This window comes from Vicugna pacos, chromosome 15, assembly GCF_048564905.1.
Source record: "Vicugna pacos chromosome 15, VicPac4, whole genome shotgun sequence".
NCBI lineage: Eukaryota > Metazoa > Chordata > Mammalia > Artiodactyla > Camelidae > Vicugna > Vicugna pacos.
The window spans coordinates 4625389-4638575 of NC_133001.1; the positions used below are offsets into that span (position 1 = coordinate 4625389).

Sequence of the window (13187 nt, forward strand, 5' to 3'; positions counted from 1 at the left end):
GAAGTATGAAGCTGAGGGTCCAAGATCATTCTTGTAAGCAGTTTGGAGGGGAAGGGAGAGAGAGTGGTAAATGAAGGAAACAGCAGAACCAAGGGATCTTTTCTTCTCGGTAAGATTAAGGGGACTGAGCAGTTTCATAGACGAGAAGAAACCAGAAAGTTTCTGGGCGAGATAAGGAAGGTGGCACTGTACTCTGCCTCTAGCAGCAGGACAGAACTGTTCAAAGACGAGACCACTTTGAGCAAAAGGACGTGCTTCTGAAATAAAGGAACTAGAAGATATTATTAACGACTCTTCAAAAACTTCATACAGTTCTTTCTCGGTTTGCTTCTATGAATTACCTTATTCCCGTATTGAGAATGCTGCCTAGCACAGAGCACGACTCAATAAATATTTTTTTGTAATGAAAAAAAATTTCAGTTGTCTGTTGCCTTTAATTAACATCTAAATAGATAACATATTCTATAATTATATTATGGAAATGTCTATCAGCAAAATAGATAAACTTTTCGTTGGATGCCTATGAAAGAATGGTTATCAGTCAGATTCATCCAAGATTTAGCAGCAGCATCTGCGCAGCCAGGGTGTGGTCAGTGTCTGGGGACGGAGGTAAATATCCGCAATCCATGCATGCCTTTGATTTCTTCTTTTAGTGCCTAAGGAAGCAGAAGAGCATCGTCACTGGTCTGTACCTGACGAGGATTATGTAAGCCTCTGTGAGGGTATCTTTATATAGCTCTAGATAAAAGGATACTTAGCACACACTTTCTTTAAGCAATTTTTCCAGAAAACATCTTTTTTTTTTGAATCAGTATTTAACCTGGCTCAAAAATCAAAAGGCATACAATTTGACACAACATGTAAAATGACTGTAACTCAATAAAAAAGTTAAAAAAAAAATCAAAAGGCATACAGTGACATCTCCCTCCCACAACTGTCCCCAGTTCCTACCTCTATCCCAAACAGAGAACTGTTGGTACTTTCTTATATGTCTTTGCAAGGATTTAAAAACGCATATTTGCAGGGGAGGGTATAGCCCAGCACATGCTTAGCATGCGTGTCTTGGGTTCAATCCCCAGCACCTCCATTAAATAAGTAAACGTAATTACCCCTCACCGCACACAAAATTTAAATTAAAAAAAACTTAAAATTAAAAAAAAAACATTTTTAAGCTAATATGAATATATATTCCACTCCACCACCTTTTAAAAACACAAATGATAGTATTTCAGACACACTGTCTACACTCTGCGTTTCCCCCTAACACTGGAGATCTTTCCATATCAGGCATAAGTCACCCTCCTTCTTTTTTGTATCGGCACAGTGTTCCATTATATGGATCATAAATTTTCAGCCTGTCTTAATGATGAGCTTTTAGGCTGCTTGTGTTTTGTTATTTCGAGCAATGAACAGCTGTTCTTTAAAATTACACTAATTAGCATAAATTCCCCAATATTATTCTAGGTCAGAAAATAAAGTAGTAAATTATGAGTTTTGTTTAAGGCTACAAATGGAGTCAGGGCCCAAGTGTAGATGAGCCACCACAATCAAACAGATAATTAGCCAGGAGAGAAGCTACAGGACCTGAATGAGGCACGGACCACTGGTGTTTATAATCAGTGCAGAGGTGGAGTCAAAGACCTCACAGAGGCGTGGACATTTTTCCCCCAGTCTGTCCAGCAATCCTGGGGATTGCTTTTCCTGGGGAACAGTTCCCTTCCACTTTCATTGTGTACTTCTGGTGGGACTATCCAACTGGCCTGGCACTGAGGTAGCTATGTGCCCCTGGCCCAGCCTGACTGGTCCAGGAGTGACACAGGACCCAAACTGGGCCAATCAGAATATCCCCTGGGATTTTTCAGTGTAAAGCCTTCTCTCCTGGTCACTACAGACATCCTTCCTTGTACTGCACTTTGCTGTACTGCATTTTGCAGGTGTGTGTGTGTGTGTGTGTGTTTTAATAAAGTGAAGGTTTGTGGCTTCCCTGTGTTATCAGATAATGGTTAGCAAAGTATTTTTTAGTTGAGATAGGTAGAATTTTTTTTTAGACATAATGCTATTGCACACTTTGTAGATACATTATAGTGTAAGCATAACTTTTTTTTATCACTGGGAAACCAAAAAAAGTCACGTGACTCAATTTACTGCAGTGGCCTGGAACCAAGCCCACAATGTCCCCTCAGTGTTGCCTGTGTACTGGAATAATGTCACCTGCAGGCAGCCTGGGGCTGTGTTCCCCACCAAGAAGAGAAAGCCCATCTCCAACAGGAGAAAACGAGGCCCCCACACAGAAACTGAAGGCCCAGAAAGAGAGAGTATGACAAAGTGCGCTGATGAACTTAAGACCCTGTACTGCCTGGGCCAATTAGTTGCCTTTGTTTGCTCATGCTAGTTTTAACTTTGTCTCTGTTGCTTATAACAAAGAGAATACTAACACACGTGGTCAGGTTTATTGGGTCAGAAGGATCCTTAGGGATAATCTTAGAAAAAAAAAAAGAAAAAGAAAAGAAATAGAGTTTATTCCTTGTCCAGAGTCAGCAAGCAAGCGATCACAGACAGAACCTGACCCCAAGTATCCTGACCACCCCCGGTTTCCCCTGGGCCCCTATCCAGCCCTGACCCCAGGAGCTGTGGCTGTGTTAGGGGCCGATCAGCTGCCCCACCATCTCCATGTTCACAAACCAGCCCCCTGCACTCTGCAGATAAGCAGAAATGCCCCTGGAACAAGCCCCACGTCACTGCAGGGGGCGGGGCACACAGCCCCCTGGGCCACATGCTCTCTGCTCTCTGCAGGCACAGAATGCTCCCTAGAGGCTGTCCCTGTGCCTGGGCCACAATTCTTACAGCAACCCTGGCAAGATGACAGCCCAGTCGCACCTTCACATGTAAGACCTTGGACAGAGAAACCACCTGGGCCATGCACATCCCCGCCCACTGTCTTCTCCCAGGATCCCTGCAGCCCTCGAAGGGCTCCCCAGCATAGCCTACAGTATCTTACAGCTACAGGGGGTCTCGGAGAACACTTGGGTCTCTTTAAATAGGCGAAGAAACTGAGGCCCTGGTGGGAAGTGACTTGGTCTCAGTCCCACAGGTCATAAGATGTAGCTTGGGTAAACACTTTTCAGCACCTGCTAAGCCCACAGCATCATGCTGGGTGCTGGGGACATAGATGAAAAAGGCACGGGAAAATGATGAAAAGGTAAGGGAAGTAACACACCTACCAGGGGAAAGGGGGTGGGAAGGGATAGATTTGGGAGTTTGAGATTTGCAAATGATAACCACTCTGTATAAAAATAGATAAAAAACAAATTTCTTCTCTATAGCACTGGGAACTATATTCAATATATTGTAACAACATTTAATGAAAAAGAATATGAAAACAAATATATGTATGTATATGCATGACTGGGACATTATGCTGTACACTAGAGACTGACACATTGTAACTGACTATACTTCAATTTGAAACAAAAAGAAAGAAAGAAAGAAATGGACTCAGCACAGTGATGGGGGCTGCCGAACCACAAGCCAGCTCGGCACTGCTGTGGGTTTCACAGGACGGAGCATTTGCTACTGCACTGGTCATTTGTGGAGGAGGCAGCCTAGGAGCTAGATGGATGGGAGCAGACCAGGGGGAGAGGGATAGGGCACTGGGCCCCGGAAAGCAAGGCGAGGAAAGGCTGGGAACCTGCCACAATTCACCAGGAAAAGCCTGGTTTCAAGTCAGGCGCGTGGAGGGAAGACTGAGGCCGACCACACAGAGGATCAGAAATTGCAGCGGAGGGGGGTAGGACTGGGCTCGGTGGGCAACCAGGGTGCACTGAAAGGCTCTGAGTAGGGGGACAAAGGCAGAGGTAACACTAGGGGAGCGTGCTGGGCAACAGACAGGAAAGAGGCGAGAGAAACGGAGAGGGCAACTGCTATTTACCAAACGCCTTCCCCGTGCCAGCATGAAGCCAGAACATGCTCAGTATCTCACGTGGTATCTACCAACAAGGAAACTGAGGCTCAGATCACAGTGTGACGTGCAGAGCAGGATGGAACTAACTCCGCCCAACACAAAAGGGGACTCCGTGCTTGCTCTCTTCCCAGTGGCTGCTCCCCAGGGTAGGGACAGGATGGATGGGGAAGGAACACTGGTCTTCCTGCCATCCCTGGGGCCTGGCCTAGAGCAAATGCCAGCGACGATCTGAGAAGAGAAGGCTGATGAACCGTGGGTGCTGGGAGAGGCTGGGCCACAGCTGGCAGGGGCCCAGGGGAAGGGCGAGTTCACTCCTGAGGGTGCAGCAGGTGTGAGTCGTGACAGGGAATCAGGCAGGGACTGTCTGATGAGAAGGTGGGGGGACAGGAGGGTGGATCCCAGCATCAAATAGGCCAAGTGTCCTTTTCCAGGACTTTCTGGCCTGAGAGTCTTGATTCTGCTAGGTGACCAGGCAAGATGAATGAGGAAAGCTTCACTCTGGCCTTCAGCAGGCCCCCACCTGAGCCTGGGCACTGCCCCAGCTCTCACCCACCCGCAAAGAAACTACTTACTGGGCAACCACGAGCTGGGAACAGAACCCGGGAACACAGTCTGCTCACCTCTCTGCCTTCTCCGCTCCACTCCGAGATTGGCCTCCTCCTGTCGGAACCTTGACCCCCACCACCCGTAACTCCAGGTCCAGTTCAGACCCCTACAGGCCAACAGACTTCCTCTTAGAGACATCTCACTTTGTCTTTCCCTCATGACTCGCCAACATCCACAAACATAATCATCTGAACATGCCCACGACCACGTCAGTGTGTGAGAAGCGTGCATTAGAGCCCTCCCTAACTTTGCCGTGGCCACTAATGGCCTCTGCTCAAACTGAAGTTCAGGCTCCGAGAACGCCCTTCCTCCCCTGCCTACCCAGCACCGGCGGCTGCGGGCCTGCAACACCCACTCCCCGACAGGCAGTGCTTGGTAACCCAGGCGGTAGCGGCTCCGGGTTACAAGCACGCCGATGCCTGGAGGTGCGCTCTCTGTAATGAACACCTTGTAGGCATTAAACATTTGCTTTCTCTGTAAACCAATAACAAAATCCAGACCAGCTCTCCTTACTGTCACAATCACTTGTGACAAAGTGATTGAGCTCTTTCAATGCACCAGGTCCTCTGTCACGTGCTGCGGACAGACACAGCAGTGAAGAAAACAGACCCAGGCCTGGCCTGCAGAGTCGGCTTCCTGGGGCAACGACAGACAAGTGAGCTAGGTTCTCCAGCTGGGATGGGGCCGGAGAGGGTACGTGTTCTGTAAGGGCCCAAAAGAAACCTTGAACCCAAGATGATGCAGGTGACATTCCCCCACATGGAGGAAACTGCTGCCCTGCCCCCTGGATGTGGTGCGGGCTCCTCGCAGTGTTTAGAGGGAACAATGATGGTGGTGATGGCACCGACATTCACTGAGCGCTTACTATGTGTCAGACACTGTTCTTACTGCTCTGTCTTCATCACTAACCCTCAGAAGGGCCCTTTGAGGCAAATCCTGTTACGCTCCCTGTTATAGACTAGGGAACTGAGACACAGGAAGATGAAGTAATTTGCTCAAGGTCACAGCACAGATAGTAGCAGAGCTCAGATCTGAAATGCTGGCGGTCTGACTCCAAAGCCTGCATCCTTAACCACCTATAACCATGGCGTCAGGCCAGGGGATGCACTGAAATTAAAGCGCCCCTAGGAGCCCAGGTGCACCAGGCAGCCTGAGTGGTTTTGGTAGCAAAACTCAAAGTCCCATGAGTTGGGGACGATCTGGGCCAGTCAGGTCTTCCCTGCCTTGTCTTCTACCTTGGCTCCAATCTCTGGGATCACAAGGGGCTAGAAGTGCTTCTGGGGGCCTGCAGTGGTTGCTGTCCCACCCCAGATCGCCCAGTTGGACCACCAGCAGGCCTCAGGGCCGTAGGTGCCCATATCCAACTGCAGGCTAGACTCCATGAGGAATCCACAGACGGACCCAACAAGGAACCAGACCACAAAGGGCTGGGAGGGCCAAGGGACAGGTGTCCTACGCATCCTGGACACAAGGCAGAAAACGCTGGCGTCAGAGGGTGGGGACACTCATTCAGAGGGAGGCAGCATTTGAGCTGGAGGAGTGAGGGGCAGGGGGCAGCCGAGGCAGGAAGCTTGACATGGGCAAAGGTCCAGATGCAGAGAGACCAACGGGCAGGGGCCAGAGGGAGGGTCTGTGCAGAGAAGGGTGGGAAGGGCCTGGAAGAGCAGGCGGGACACCTGAACTCAATGTACAAGGGGCCGCAGGGACTCTCATGACCAGAGCTTTGCTTTACACAAGTTAAACTAGTTTACGAAGTGCAAGACTTTCCAGAATGACGTCAAACACACCAGCTGGAGGGAGCGAATTTACAGACACAGGAGCAAGGGTGAAGGCTGGTATAAACTCCAAGGGAAACAAGCATAGACAATGAATCTATTGGGCCTACTCTGCCATGCCTCAGTTCACCCACCTATCAAGCAGCCCTAAACAGGCCAAAAAAACTCCTTCAGCTCTACAAAAACATATACCTTTTAGTACTCCTGTGTTTATAAATACTAGTCAATATACAACAACAACAGTAAATACTGGTAGCATTATACAATATATATATGCAAATATATATTGGAAATGCAATGTAACTATTGGATAGTTTATTTTCAATTTTGAATAAAATTCACATTTGCCCCAACCCAATCCCAGGCAGTTCCAGATTTTATTTTCCTCAGGTCCTGAGTCCTGTTCACATGATTGTGGTGTATGTTTTTTTACTGATGTACAGTTGATTTATAATGTTGTGTTAGTCTCATGTGTACAGCAAAGTGACTTGGTTTTATACATATATATGTCTGTAAGTCTATTTCTGTTTTATAAATAAGCTCACGTGTATCTTTTTTTGGATTCCACATACAAGTAATATCATATATTTGTCTTTCTCTGTCTGACTTACTTCACTTAATATAATACTCTCTAGGTCCATCCATGTTGATGCAAATTATTTCATTCTTTTTTTTGGCTGAGGAATATTCCATTGTGCATGTACACCACATCCTCTCTATCCAGTCATCTGTTGCTGGTCATTTAGGCTGTTCCCATGTCTTGGGTATTGTATACAGCGCTATGAACACTGGGGTGCAAGTATCTCTTCGAATTAAGAGTTTTCTCCAGATATATGCCCAGGAGTGGGATTGCTGGATCATATGGTAACTGTATTTTTAGTTTTTAAAGGACTCTCCATACTGTTTTCCACAATGGCTGCACCAATTTACATTCCCACCAATAGGGTAGGAGGGTTCCCTTTTCTCCACACCCTCTCCAGCATTTAATATGTGTGGACTTTTGAATAGTGGCCATTCTGACCAGTGCAAGGTGACACCACACTGTAGATTTGATGTGCATTTCTTTGATACTTAGCGATACTGAGCATCTCTCATGTGACTGGTACTGCATTATTCTTTCCTAGGACTGTAGGTAAAACACCACCCCCGCTCACAGGCCCTTTCAGACGCAGAGACCAGTGGCAAAGAATCACAGGTGCCTCTACTGACCTGATTTACCATCTGGTGCTGCTGGACAGTTCTCTTCTCCTTAAATTCTTCTGATTCTATATGAATCTCATACATTGCCCCACAGCCTCCTGAAATAAATGCAATTTGAAAGTGTTTCAATTATTTACAGCAGCCACAGTTCCTTATGTCCTTGAAGTAAGTACCACATAATCCAAACAAGGTCTGAATGTTACTATTCAGCAGAAAGTTGCTAAGACTGTTAGAAACAGATCACGTCCTCCTCCTGGTAGGAGGATCCAAAACGAGCTCCTCCTTTTGCAAGGCACTTGCACTACCCAGGATCATTGCTTCTGGGGTAGAAATGATAAGGCACACAGCATGCAAAACCTAGGAAATGGAGGTTTTCCTAGTATTCCCTTTTAGTGGGGAGGGTACAGCTCAGTGGCAGAGCACATGCTTAGCATGCACGAGGTCCTGGGTTCAATCCCCAGTCCCTCCATTAAAATAAATAAATAAACCTAAGTACCTCCCCCTAACCCCCAAACAAAACAAAACAAACAAAAAACCTTAGTATTTCCTTCTATGAAGCCAGCAAATGCCATGGAAGAGGGTGAGAGGGACTGAATTTCAGTATTCCACCTTCCAAAGGACCAGCAATCGGTATTGTTAATGCAAAAATACGCTAACATCGGTTTGAAAACCGTGTGTAATACTATCCCAAAGAACAGGAACAAGGAAGCCTGAGAGAGATGGGGACGCAGCATCACAATAAACTAGCTAAAGACAGAATGGCCCCTGGAGCATCCTGGGCTGCAGCAGGGAGGGGGCGGCTTTCTGGGGACGCTCTCAAGGCAGAGCGTGTATGGGACCCATCTACCCCCAGCCCACGCTTTGTCTCCACAAGGCTGGATGACTGATAATAAATGTGCCGCTCTAGCACGAAACAACGTGGGCAAGAAAACGTCCCCAGTGCTCTTAACACCAGGCTGTTTCATGACAAGTGCCTCAGTGGGTGCTGTTAAGATTCTCTCTAGTTACCTAGGAGGTTCCTGGCCTGATTCCCTTTCTGCACTCTACCTAGGGCTGAGCAGAGCCAGACTGGAGGTCAAGTTCCAACTCCGCCCAAACTGGGCCTGGGGCACATCCAGGACTGGTGACATCAAGACCGCAGCGCTGCCCTGGGACCCCTGACGGGGCTCACCCAACCTACCATTCCAACAGAGCTTTAGCTTGGTTAATTTCCTGTCGTTTCCAGAATAAAAACTACTTTCTAAGCTTTCTCCCAATCTTTGTAAACGTGATGTTGTCAGAGAAGCCAGGGAGCCCTCCAGGCAATGCAGAGTGACAAAGACGGTGTCTGGGTGGGGGGAGAGGCAGGTGGATGCCCACCTCGCCACCGCTGGCCAGCTGTTCCATTTGAGTCTAGATAAGGGCCTTGTCTTCTCCATCCTGTGGGTGCAGAAGCTGACTTCCCAGCCTGCTCCTAACTCAGAGTCAGCCTGAACTTCTGAGGGGCCAGCAGCCATTTGGGAAAGGCAGGACCTGGCTGTGGCTGGTAACTGGGCTCAGGACAGAGTCTGTCCTGGATCCTGGTTCTGCTGCCTCCTCCTCATGAGGGGCTGGGCAGGTTCCTGGGACTCTCTGGGGTCATCTCCTCATGGGGAAAATGAGGCAACTGCGTTCCTCAAAAGGACAAAATCTTCCTGGGGTCTGTTCCAGCTCTGACATTCTAAGGTGTCAGAAGAATGTGGGGAAATTTAAGGCTTATCTTGAAGTCAAATTAAAGATTGTGGACCTGTGGACCCAGGGTGACTGACAGGGACCCCATCTGAGCTGGGCCTGACTGGTAACCATGAGTCCTCACAGCTGAGCCTTGTCCCCAGTTTCCCTCTGATGTTTTGACACCCCCACCTCCACTCCATCAGGTGGGAGGGGCTGAATTCTATCTGTCCAAAAGCTACACAAGCTGAGAAGCCACTGATGGCAAGTTTCCCCTGAGCCCGCTGCCCTCTGCTCATCCAGCGGTAAAATCCTACCAGACTCCGTGGGAAAGATGAGAGAGCCTTACCTGAAATGTCGGTGACTTTGATAGCTGTAGCTCGAGGAAACTTTTCTTTGAGAATTTGGGTCACCTTGAGCTCCCCCTCGGTCTGCGAGGCAAACATCCGCTGGGCACAGTGGAGAAGAGGAAGCTGTCGCAGAACAGAGGCGAGTCACTGAGCAGGCCCCGCCTGCCCGCCCCCTGCAAGGCAGGGCCCTGGATCAAGTCAGAGGGACTGCCTGGTGACCCATGTCCATTTAAGGTCCCCAGGATACGGAATAAACTTCTTTTTGAGGGGGGAGTGGAACTGTAAATAACTCACTTCTGACTCGAGAGACAATAAGGCCCCAAACTGAATTCAAGAGATGTTTAACTCCTCATGGTCATGTTGTGAGAGAGACACTATCATGATGGCAATTTTATAAGTGAGGAAACTGAAGCACTGGTAATGTGCCCAAGGCTGGATCCGTTAGCAAGATGCAGAGCCAGGAGAGGCTGGGCATCCCGGCTCAGGTGTGCCCCGCTAGGCCAGCGTGCCACTGCCAATGCACTGATGGGGCCAGATGTCACCCACCCTTTGGGCCTGATTAACATTCCACACTCTCTCCAGCGGGATGTAACCCTGTGACCTACTGCTCAGCGAGCCAGCTATCCTTTGCATCTCTACTGGGGAGAAGAAACATAACTCTAGTAAAGAAACCTGAAAGATAGACATTTTTAGATTATTCACCATTGGCCGCAACACTCTCCCCTCCCCCAGTGGCTGCCATAAGGAGCCAGTGCTTCTGATGGGAATGTGTCTCAATGCTTAGGGGTGAAGGAGCAGAAAACCAGGTCGGAGGCCCCTTGGCTGGGTTGAGCACATGCTGAAAAGAGGGTCTGAAAACAGAGCATGGCAGGCCTTGAATGTCAGGCCAAAGATTCTGGACTTTGTTAGACAGGCTCCTTGGTGCCCAAGTAACAGTACCTTTTGAAGCTGGTCAGGAAAGATGACCAGATGATAGAAGCATTACAAAGGAAGTGACTGAAGGATGGTGGGTGGAGCGCTGTTCATTAAGCGCTGGTGCCGAAGGTACCATGCCTTCACCCGCTCAATGCTGCCCATCTTCAGGCCTTTCCTGATGGCCAGACCAGGGCCTGTGTCACAGACTCTCAGAGCACTTTCTTTAAAATCACCTGCGCACTGACTCTTTCACCAACCAGTCTTCAGAGGCCAAGACTGAGTCTGTCCTGTTACTGCAGTCTTCCAGAGCTGAGCCAGGGTAGGCACTCAGGAGGACTCCGGTGATGGATGGATGGATGGATGAATGAATGAGCAGGGAAAGAATCACATGATTCAGGGCATACCTACTGTGAACCCGCAAAGAAGTCCCGATTCCAGGGGCAGCTGAAATGCAGGTCAGGAGAAAGATCTGGAGGGAGACAGTGCTGTACAGAGGGACAGAAACTTTATGTTGTGGGCCTGTGTAAGACTAGGGAGGGAAGTGGGACCTCTTCTAAAGACAGGGCCCTGGAGGGCAAAGGCAGAGGGTAGCCAGGTGGCAGGCAGAAGCAGCAATCACTAAGGGGTGAGGGTGGTAGCACCGTTGACTCCTCGGGGAAAGCCTTCTCTCATCTTAGCTGATTTGCAGGCAGTGGCCTTGAACTAGCAATCTATTGACAAAAATCTCCAGAGTGCCGACTGTCCATGCTGAAAGTCACCAGCAGAACTGCTCTTCATGCTTGCAGAGGCAGGTCCCAGAGAAGGAGGGATGTGAGCGGAAAGCCAAAGAAGTGGATGAAGGCAGGAAAGGATGCATCAGAAAGGAGGAGAGAGCGCGTAGTGAGTGCCCTCTGCTGGCCTCCTACTCCGGGAGTGTGGGATTTGGGGAGGGTCAAGGTCACAGAAGCCGGGCGGACGTTCCGGAGCTGCGCCCCAGCCACAGTCCCCGGCACGCACGCCGCGACTCCGGGTTCTGACTCCCACGTCTTCGGCTCGGTAAGTCAGCGCTGTCTTCCCGCGTCCGCTGTGCTGTGACTGTTTCCTTGTCTGTTCCCCTCGCCCTCCACTCCCAACCCGGTTCGCGAGCTCCCCCGGCGCGCGCCGGGCCTGACACTTCTCCAAACGGCCGCAGCCGGGCCCCCAGAATGACGAACCGACGAATGAATGGCTGAGAGAGAAAGGCAGGGGAAGCCCGGGCCCGGCGCGCCGCCCTCCGCGAGCGCGTTCTGCAGCCCCGGCCCCGCGCCGCTCCCGCCCGGGGAAAGCAGCCCGGTCCCCGCCCGCGCTCACCCCGCGTGTCCCGCGGAGTAGAGGCGCCGCCGCGGCCGGGCTCCACGCCGCCATGCCCGGCCGACGCGCCCGCCGCCCGAAGTCGCCGCTGTGGTCCTAAAAGGCGCGGAGCCCCGGGACCAGAGCCGCCGCCGCCGCCGCCGCCGGCGAGGCCGCCCCCTGCCGTCCGGAGGCCGCGAGTCGCCCGGCCCGCTCAGGGCCCCGCCTCAGCCCCAGCTCACACCCCGGGGCTTCTGTTGCCTCCCAGGCCTCGGTCCGGGCGGGTCCTTCCTCCTCCGCCTGGAAGCCGGTCCGAGATACTCAACCCAGGCCCTAGATGGAACGCCTCCCATTCCCACTCCACACGCGGCAACCGGCTGCTCAACTGAGGCGCCTGGCTTTCTCCCTCCAGGAGGGAGCCAGGGAAGAACCTTAAGGAGGGGAGTCGTTTTCAGATTTGCATGTTAGAAAGATCACTCTGGCTCCTGCGATAAGCGGAGACAGCAGGGAGCTGAAAACTGGAGATGAGGACTGAAGTCCCGAGACTACTGCAATGGTCCAGGTGAGACTTGAAGCCGGAACTGAAGGAATGACGCCAAGGATAGGAGTGGATTGAGACACCTGGGAGGTGAATGGACTGGCGTGACCGCATTGGCGGGTGAGGGGATGAAGGTGTCAGGGATGACTCTCGGCTTTCCGGCGTGGACAGTGAAATTGGGAGAGGCAGGCTAGGTTTGGAGTGAAGGGGGTTCACTCACTCCGTTTTGGATTTGCCTGAACTTAAGACGTCTGCAGGACATGGCCGAGCAGAGGCGGAGGCTGGAGCCACAGACCTTGGAGTCTTGAGAATGCAGTGGAAACTGACACCATCAGGGACAGGTAAGGTTGTGGGCAAACCTGTCCTGCCTCTGGAATACTTCAGACAGTTGTCAAAGCCAGAATTCAACCAAGCCTTTTCTTTGGCAGCATTTGTTTGCAGCATGTGGTCTAGTATACCCTGAAGCATGTACCAGCTCTTTTTGCTATTGCATTCTGGACTATAAAATCAGTATGTTCAGTGTTGCACTTGGATGGGTTGTATAAGCAAATACAGTAGAAGAGAATCAAGCATGGCTTTGTCAAGCAAAAGATAAGCCATTTCTGGCCCAGGTCATTTTGTGATCTAAGCCTGGCCACAACGCTTGCCTCGAAACAGGTCTCAGTAATTAATGGTCTTAAGGAAACAAAAGAATGCAGGAACAAATGACTGTTACCAGGCAAGAGAAGTAACAATGGCAAAGATAATAACTGTTGGTAAAGATTAGCCTGGATTATGCTCTGGAGGTGTTTTGCAGAATTCAAGCCCCTCACCCTCACCCTGCCCCGCTCCAGCAGTCAGTCACA

At 50.3% G+C, this 13187-nt stretch overlaps 1 protein-coding gene across 1 annotated transcript; it reads right to left on the reverse strand.

The window, feature by feature from the left end:
* Positions 1 to 414: 414 nt before the first annotated feature.
* LOC102543457 (bolA-like protein 3) lies at positions 415 to 11953 on the reverse strand. Its single transcript, XM_006218995.4, has 4 exons — positions 11826 to 11953; positions 9581 to 9704; positions 7552 to 7640; positions 415 to 656 (listed from the first exon to the last, which is right to left on the reverse strand). Exons 1-4 carry the CDS (start codon positions 11877 to 11879, stop codon positions 591 to 593), a joined length of 333 nt encoding a protein of 110 aa, XP_006219057.2. The 5' UTR covers positions 11880 to 11953; the 3' UTR covers positions 415 to 590.
* Positions 11954 to 13187: the final 1234 nt, after the last annotated feature.